This window comes from Mytilus galloprovincialis, chromosome 2, assembly GCF_965363235.1.
Source record: "Mytilus galloprovincialis chromosome 2, xbMytGall1.hap1.1, whole genome shotgun sequence".
Classification (NCBI taxonomy): domain Eukaryota; kingdom Metazoa; phylum Mollusca; class Bivalvia; order Mytilida; family Mytilidae; genus Mytilus; species Mytilus galloprovincialis.
The window spans coordinates 17,237,868-17,247,068 of record NC_134839.1 but is presented as its reverse complement, the minus strand read 5'-3'; the positions used below and the strand labels follow the sequence as shown (position 1 = coordinate 17,247,068).

The 9,201-nt window shown below is 33.0% G+C and overlaps 1 protein-coding gene across 1 annotated transcript; it reads left to right on the top strand.

Moving 5' to 3' along the window:
• Nucleotides 1-209: 209 nt before the first annotated feature.
• On the top strand, nt 210-1,039 carry LOC143061996 (uncharacterized). The gene has a single exon (XM_076233849.1). It carries the CDS (start codon nt 299-301, stop codon nt 1,037-1,039), a length of 741 nt encoding a protein of 246 aa, XP_076089964.1. The 5' UTR covers nt 210-298.
• Nucleotides 1,040-9,201: the final 8,162 nt, after the last annotated feature.

The window sequence follows — 9,201 nt, the reverse complement described above, 5'->3', positions numbered from 1 at the left end:
TAAATATACTAATTACAAGGTAAAGAAATAAATATATTTATTAATAGTATCGGAAGCACATGTCTGTGTTTGTTTATGTTAAACACGTGTTGATGAGCACATGGTTGCATACCTGGTTTGTTATTGTATTATTTGATTGGCTATTGTATGTCGCAATGCAGGTATTCTACCCGTTTGTACGAGGGTAGGATTGTGATTCTCGTGCAGAATCTCATTATAAATATAAGATATTTTTATAACCAGTTATTCGACGTTCTGCCTTTACAGAGTAGCATACCTCCGTTTCGTTATACACATAATGACCGAAAACCACTCAGACGACGAGGGCACATTGCTTTTGCACGAGCCACCAGTACATTCAGGTGCCAAGTCTAGTTCTGTACCGCAGATAAGTGATCAAACTTTTGAACTTTTTACTTCTTATTTTGATAGTAAGATTTCTTCTCTGAAGAAAGAGTTAGTCTCCGGGAACGACTCCCTAGCTAAGAAGCTCAAGAAGGAGGTGTCCGTTAAGCTTAAGGGGGAAGGGAATCAGATTCAATATTCCTTCAACTCAGATATTGTTTCCGAATTGCAAAAACTTCAGAAGCGTACATCCGCGGAAGATTCCGTTATCACCAATTTGATATCGGGCCTTATTCTTAAAATCAACAGGAGGAATAAATTGATTCGAATTGCCGACAAGTCGCCAGCAGGCTGGTCCACAGTCAGAGAATACGAAAGTGATGACTTGACATCAGACTCACAAGATGAAAAACGTTTACGGCAAGCAGAAAGCAGGGCCCTCAAGACCATCAAAGAAAAGAAAACCCGTGGAAAACCGTACTCAAAACCGTCCGCCACCGTTTCTAGACCTGCCAACTCTACTGATACTAGTAACAGTTACTATCAGACTTACAACGCTACTCAGCAGCCCTTTCCGAGGTTTCGTCGCCGTGAGGCGACCCCATACGACAACTGTTACGAGTGTCATCAAACTGGCCACTTCAAGAGAAACTGCCCAAAAGCTGCAAACAAACCAACCTTTGGAAACTTGTGAAAGTGAAAAGATACAAGATGAGTATATTACTTTTGTTGACAATTTAATGCTATTTGGTCATATTAATGTTCTCTTTCAACATGTTAAATATTTTGAAAATATAAATTTTTCAAAAATCGCTAAAGGAGTAAAATCAAGCTTATTTAAACGTATAGAGTTTTGGAAACATTGGGGCCAACAAATTTGTGTTGGACACCATTGAAAAGGGTTATATAATTCCATTTATGAAACAACCCCCTCCAATGAAATTTCGGAATAATAAATCTGCTTTAAAAAATAGTTTGTTTGTAAATGAAGCGGTAACTGAGCTAATTAGCAATGGCTGTATTCTAGAAGTACCATTTCAACCATTCGTCGTTAATCCTCTCAGTGTTGCTACACAAAAGACTGGTAAAAAGCGTTTGATTTTAGATTTAAGTGAATTGAATTTCTATGTTTTGAAAAACAAGGTAAAATTTGAAGATTGGAAAATTGCAATGGAATTCTTCCAAAAAGATCATTTTCTAATTAAGTTTGATTTAAAATCAGGATATTTTCATTTGGACATCTGTACAGAACAACAAACATATTTAGGTTTTTCCTGGAATAACAAGTTTTACTGTTTTTCTGTATTAGCTTTTGGTTTAAGTAGCGCCCCCTATATATTCACTAAATGTTTGAGACCAATGGTAAAGTATTGGCGAGAAAATGGTGTTAATATTGACGATGGATTAGGCATGGATGAAGGTTATAAAAATTGTAAAGATACTTCTGAATTTGTAAAGTCATCACTTAAACTGGCTGGATTTATTGTCAATGAATCAATTTTTGAACCAGTTCAGTGTTTAGAATGGTTAGGATTGATTTGGGATTCAAAAGATTTTACTTTAAAGGTGCCAGAGCGCAGAATTAAAGACACTAAAGATTCTCTTGATATCATACTAAAATCATTTTCAAATTTGAACGCACGTATGCTGGCTCAATTTGCCGGAAGAATTATATCAATGTCACCAGTTATGGGTAATGTCAAAAATTTAATGACGAGGCATATATATTTCGCGATAGAAAACAGAAAAACGTGGGATTCAAAACTATATTGAGTATATGAAAAATGTGTATTAGCTGAATTGAAATTTTGGCAGGAAAAATTGTTGGAGCTTAATGAGAAACGTTTATTGAATGATTCTTTACCGAGAATTATGATATATTCAGATGCAAGTAATGTAGCTTTAGGCGCATATACTGTTGAATCAAATGAAAAGATTTTTCATTGTATGTTGAATGAAAATGAGAAAAAATTGAGTTCCACTTGGCGTGAACTCAAGACTATTCAGTTATCGTTGAATTCGTTTGAACCCGATCTGAAATGTAAAATAGTTAATATAAATGGCATACAGACAACCAAAATTGTGTAAATATAATCAATAAAGACAGTACAAAGTTACATTTACAACATTTAGCTTATGATATTTTTAGAATATGTACAAGGTCGGGTATCACGTTGTGTCCTACTTGGATACCTCGGTGTGAAAATTTCAAAGCTGATTTCATATCTAAAATGGTTGATATTGATGACTGGCAAACCTCGTTTCAGTTTTTTACTTTCATGAATGAAATTTGGGGTCCTTACATAATCGATAGATTTGCTAATTTTCATAATACAAAACTGAAAAGGTTCAACTCAAAATTTTGGAATCCAGGAAGCACTGCTATTGACGCTTTCGCTCAAAATTGGACAATGGAAAATAATTGGATGGTTCCACCGATAAGTTTAGTGGCTAAAAGCATTAAACACCTCATTCTCTGTAGAGCTGAGGGAACATTGATCGTTCCAAAATGGCCATCATCGGCATTTTGGTCTTTGATTTTTAATAGAAGATTGGAATTTCAACCTTACGTTATAGAAGTTCTTGATTTTTCATCAGGTCAAAATATATTTGTAGGACTCTAAAGTGCGATGGTACTCTAAAGTGCGATGGTCACGCTAAAGTACGATGGTCTACGCTAAAGTGCGTTGATGTCGGACGCTAAAGTGCGATGGTTGTTTGTTTTTAAAGTGCGATTAGAAATCACGCTAAAGTGCGATGGTTTCACACGCTAAAGTCCGATGGTTTGACACGCTAAAGTCCGATGGTGTAACGGGAATGTGGTTCAGGCAATGGTTTTCGTTTGTTGCTGAGTTCCTATTACATTTTCGTTTAAATTGTTTTGATTATGTGTCAAGCCGTAGTCTTTATCTTTTGAATTGTTTTACACTGGTCATTGTATAACCCTATATAGCTTGTAGTGGCATGGACCAATGCTTTACTTTGACGGCCGTATGATTATTAGCCGCATACATGAACGGCATTTGGGATTGAATGGATAGTTTACTCTACATCTTCGTATGTTTATTTAAAGTACGATAGTTGTTTAAAAGGTGTAATGGTTACACAGAAGTATTGTTTGTACATCTGGAATGTAGTGGAAGTCGTTTTTTTAATAAAAATATTATGTTATAAGACAATGCCCAGTGTTAAAGATCATACTTAAAGTTTCATATTTCAATGACATTAGGTCGAAGATAGATAGTTGTCGTATATTGGCAATCATATAGTATGATGATACTACAAATCTGTTTGTTAGGTTGCTGTCTAATTGACATATGCTAGTATTTATTATTTAACAGAAATAACAAACCGTATAGTATTTTTTTTTTTGTATTGAATAATTCAATTAGAAAGTAAATGTTTTGATTAAAGTTATTTCTACAATTTCATAAATTAAGTTAAACTATTCCAGGAACGACCAAAAATTCCAGATTGTGATCATTTTTTTTTTTTCTTCTCTTGTTTTTTTTTTCTCGTGTAATAAAAATCCTTAATCTGGACAAACATTCTCGTCATAATGATTTCAAACGTTTATAACGTCGATGTATTTGCAGAAAAACGCACATTAGTGTATCAAACCATCGTACTTTAGCGTAGGCCATCGCACTTTAGCGTGACAATCGCATTTTAGCGTCCCCATCGCACTTTAGAGTCCTACATATTTATTCAAGGACAGAATAAAAACTCCATTTTTGGTACCAAGCATTTTAAGTCTGATATACTGGCAATTAAGATGAAAGCGACTTAATGATGTTCGAGTTTATTTGTACATATTGTTAAATGTTTACAATATGTGAAATTTGCATTGTATTGCAAACTTGGTTCTGACACGGCTATGTATGTTAATATAGCAAGGTCTAGTGAATAGTACGATGTATATGAGATATTAAAAAAAAAAAAAAAAAGTTTTATAATATTATTATTTGTTTATTTTATTTATACGTTTTGCAGATGTTTTTAGTACTGGTCGTTGGTCTAAAGATAAAATACCACAGAATGAAGCTCTTAGGAATCTTGCAAAATGTCTTCCAGATTATTGTTTAAATTCTAGAGCTGATAATACTAGAAAGAAATACAGGTATGCATTTAATAGCTTTTGTAAATGGTGTAATTTATTTGATATAAAGCCTTTACCGGCATCAGATTATAATGTCTCATTATATTTGATTCACTTACGAAAAAATTATAATTCTTCTGCAAAGATAGATGAAGCATATTATGCCATTCAATGGACACGCAAATTAGCTGGATATGTAAATCCTTGTGATTCTTTTCTTTGTACTTCCGTAAAAGAAGGTACACAAAGGTCAATCGGTCATCACATTGTAAATAAGAAGGAACCAATAACTCCTCATATTCTTAATCAACTGGTTTTGAAATATGGCAATACAAATAGTACTTTAAACCATAGAAGAATAGCATGTATGTGTCTCGTTAGCTATGCCGGATTTTTAAGATTTTCAGAATTAGTTAATTTAAAAAGGTCAGATGTTTCATTTCATTCCTTGTATATGTCTTTATTTATCGAAAAAAGCAAAACGGACCAACAAAGAGCAGGAACTCATGTTTTCATTTCCAAAACATATTCGGTTACCTGTCCAGTCCAAATGTTAGAGACATACTTGAACCAAGCGAACATTAAACACGATTCTATAGAATTCATATTTAGATCAGTTGTATATCGTAAAAAGACTAACACGTACGTGCTAAGGGGCCATGCGCCTTTGTCTTATACAAGAGCCAGAGAAGTACTGTTAGAGGCTTTAGAATCTTTGGGATTAGACAAATCAAAATTTGGTTTGCATAGTTTAAGAGCAGGTGGAGCAACAGCTGCGGCTGCTGCTGGTATTCAAGATAGAATATTTAAGAAACACGGTAGATGGTCTTCAGATACAGCAAAAGACGGATATGTGCGTGAAAACATTTCTGAAAACTACTCGTTACTAAGAATCTTGGCTTGTAATTTTCATACCCGTTTTTTCTTATCTACTTTGTCATTTCGAAAGTGTGCTACTCACAAGGAGAGCTCATTCCTATTGTATACATGTGTTGAGTTTTATTGACTAAATAATTTATGTTCGGTTAAGCTTGGCGAATTAGAACATAAATATATTTATTAATAGTATCGGAAGCACATGTCTGTGTTTGTTTATGTTAAACACGTGTTGATGAGCACATGGTTGCATACCTGGTTTGTTATTGTATGATTTGATTGGCTATTGTATGTCGCAATGCAGGTATTCTACCCGTTTGTACGAGGGTAGGATCGTGATTCTCGTGCAGAATCTCATTATAAATATAAGATATTTTTATAACCAGTTATTCGACGTTCTGCCTTTACAGAGTAGCATACCTCCGTTTCGTTATACATATCCCCCACCCACCCCACCCATTTTGATAGATTTGAGTTAGACAGTTTAATGATGTGACAAGATAATTTGTAATAATAATATATTTATTGTGTTTTGTAGATTGTTGTTGATTTTGATTTTTAGTGGGATGGAGTCCCGATACGGTGTTTTGTTGTATTCAAAAAATTGTGTGATTTGCTTGGATGAGTAATTTGATGCAGATGGACGTTTTAAATGACTATTGAAATTTGAATATATATGAAATGGTTTTTGATGTTTGAAGAAAAATAAAAAATAAAGTATTAGTGTGCTACTCACAAGGAGAGTCCATTCCTATTGTTTACATGTGTTGAGTTTTATTGACTAAATAATTTATGTTCGGTTAAGCTTGGCGAATTAGAACATAACAACTTTAATCAACCGCGTACTTCGACACAAACTTGTATATAAAGGTGCACTAGAAAAATCTTTAATCTAAACATCTATTGATTACTACCGAGAAGAAAAGAAAAGCTTTTAATCATTTATCTTATGTAAAACACCGAGAGTCCTTCTTGATTAACTAATAAAAATCAACTGCACTTTTTGATTTACTATAGATACGAACATGTAAGCAAATAAAAACGATGAAATTAATTGGAAATAGAAACAAGCCATCCTACACATAATTTGAATATAAAAAGAACATTCCGCCACAATATCTTTATTAAACACGGTTAGTTACTTCATTTTTTCGTAGGTTATATGCTCTGTATGTGTTCTTTTAATGGTTAGTGCATACGCAGCTTTGGCGCACATCTTAACTACCCACACCAAAGGAACTAATACAACATTCAGAATACGAAAAAAGTGTTTGAAAAGGGAACGAGATTCACATAAAAATAAGATGCCGTTACCTAAAGCATAACGTTACTTGAAAACGAATGTAATTTAAACATTATAATTTCCGATAATAATGTGTGAACATGGAAAATGCTTGCCTCTCCTTGTTCATGATGAACATTTACCGTAAACTATGACTTGTAAAATATAAAGACTATACCTTCAAAGCAAAAAGTAAATTAGTAAATTATTCACTAGTTATTAAACATTCAAACGAGAGTTATATATAGTCGCCCATCAGCATATAGAGAAAGTTACGATCATCACTTACAAGTTACTATGATCATGTACAAGTTACGACTATCTAACAATCAAGTTACCAATATCACAAAAAACAAAATTCTTGCAGTTACGATGATCTTCCGTAAATTGTCAATGGATATTATTTCGGTAACAATGTCACATAGGATATTAAGAACGCACACATACAACAATACCGTATATATCAACCTAGCGACTGGGTAATTCTTTAAAACAATGCGTGTACACAGAGAAATTTCACCTGGTTTGGGCTCCGCCATGTAGGGATAACCGTCACTGCAGTTACGGTGATCAGTTTAACACTAGTGAATAAGGAAAGCATAACCAAAAAAAAATCATATCATCATTTTATCATTAACAGAAGTAAACTTTTTACTTAATGGTTAAACCTTTATAAAGGATATATCTTTCTCTGTTTATATATATTTTTAAAAAATATGGTAGACAAACATTATGATTGAAAATGGGTCACATACTAATAAGAAAACAATAGATGTTCAACGAGTTAGATACAATTTCATTTCTACAAAGAAACAATCGCAGATATTCAAAAAGAGAGAGGGTGGATTGATAGACCAAGAGTTTTCTGTTTGTTTTTTATACCCTTTTACTAAGTTAGAAATATGACAGTTCTTGTCCATTCGTTTGATGCATTTTATTGTTTGATTTTGTCATTTGATTAGGGACTTTCCGTTTTGAATCTTTCGCGGAATTCAGTATTTTTGTGATTTCACTTATTATTACACCAATTGATACGAGAGGGACATATAGATAGCTTTGTTATTTTGATATGTTTCTCCTGGTACTTACTTGCTCTAGACATTTCACATGTATGTCCACATCCGTTGTAACAACATTTTTTTGGTGTCTGGAACACTAGCTGTCGGAAGAACACTGTTCAACACAAAGAGACGGCGATTGACAGGCATCAGATCCAATATCTGAAAAATATAACACTAATGTTATACACGGTATTACCTGACTTTGAACAGAACTACCTCATAAATGAGTTCAACATCATTAACACACTTATATATGTTGAACAATTATTTTATATTATCGTTACTTTTCTTGATTATTTATTAATACTCATTGTTTTTTTACATTGCTATTTTATGTCTTTATTTTGTCAATCATTTCTTGGAGCCGTTGTGTCAGGTTTATCAAAAATAATCAATCTGATATTACGAAACCACATACATTGTAACGTTATGATTACAAAATATCATAGTGTTCAATGTGATAAAACTTATATTTCGTGTTGTTCATTGTTTACCGGTTATAAAACTATCAGTGATTCTCGAACTTTATAAACGTCGCTCAAAGAGAATACTGTGGATTCATTAAAATTCATTGGTACCAATTTTCGTGGATGGATAAAAATTGTTTTCGTGAACATTTGATTGTATAGTTTTTCCAATATTGCATAAATGCGTAAACAAATTTGTTCGTCTTTGAGCATTTAATTTCGTGGTGAATTAAGATTAGACGAAAATTGGTATTCTTCCCAAAAAAAGATTTTTCTAATTTTGACAAAAATTACAAAGATATAAGAAATAAAAGGTTTCTGCTGCTAACTTCCATTATTTTCAATATTAAATACGTTTCCTAGTATCTGAAATTAACCTTACAAGGGAAATGCAAATGCATGTGACTTCTTTTTCATTTGTGCATGTACTGATTTTGTGTCATTGAAATCTACCCCATATCCTTTGTTTTTTCTATTCTGGGAAATTTCCTCTTAGAATTTGGTCTTGTATATCCCAGAGCAGAACTTTTCCGGGGTAGATTTGTCTTGATGAATTTAGAAAAAGTCTATGACATAATTCTGACAGTTCTGATAAAAAATCCAAGTTATCATGATTGTGTTGCTAAAGTGGTTTTCCTTGCTCAATCTTTGGCTTTTTTGTCCCTTTTTTCTTGTCTTTCATCTTTCGTTATTTGCACGGCTTATGAGGACACAAGTAGAACTTAACTTATAAGACATTTCAAGGTCATGAGAAATTCAATTCCTTTGTGAAAAAAGTTGTATTCTTACCAATAGTGAATGGGATGACCTGAAATGGTATGAAAAACTATGAATGTTGTATGGTTCATTTGAAAAGCGTCGCATTTTATCCTTCATCAGTATAATGTAAAATTAAGTTTCATCAATATATGCTGACTTTCTAAAACATAAATCTTAATCAAAACACAGATAAAACCAAACTACACGTAAAAGGTTACTTATGTATGCATCTAAATTTAAACAAACACATTAAGCCGCTGTGGTTATCACAGCGATTCAGATTTCGCCTTTGTTTAGTGTCAACTTTTTTAA

Bases quoted from the DNA above. Each gene is read 5' to 3' on its own strand.
- LOC143061996 (XM_076233849.1), top strand. From the start codon at position 299: ATGACCGAAAACCACTCAGACGACGAGGGCACATTGCTTTTGCACGAG.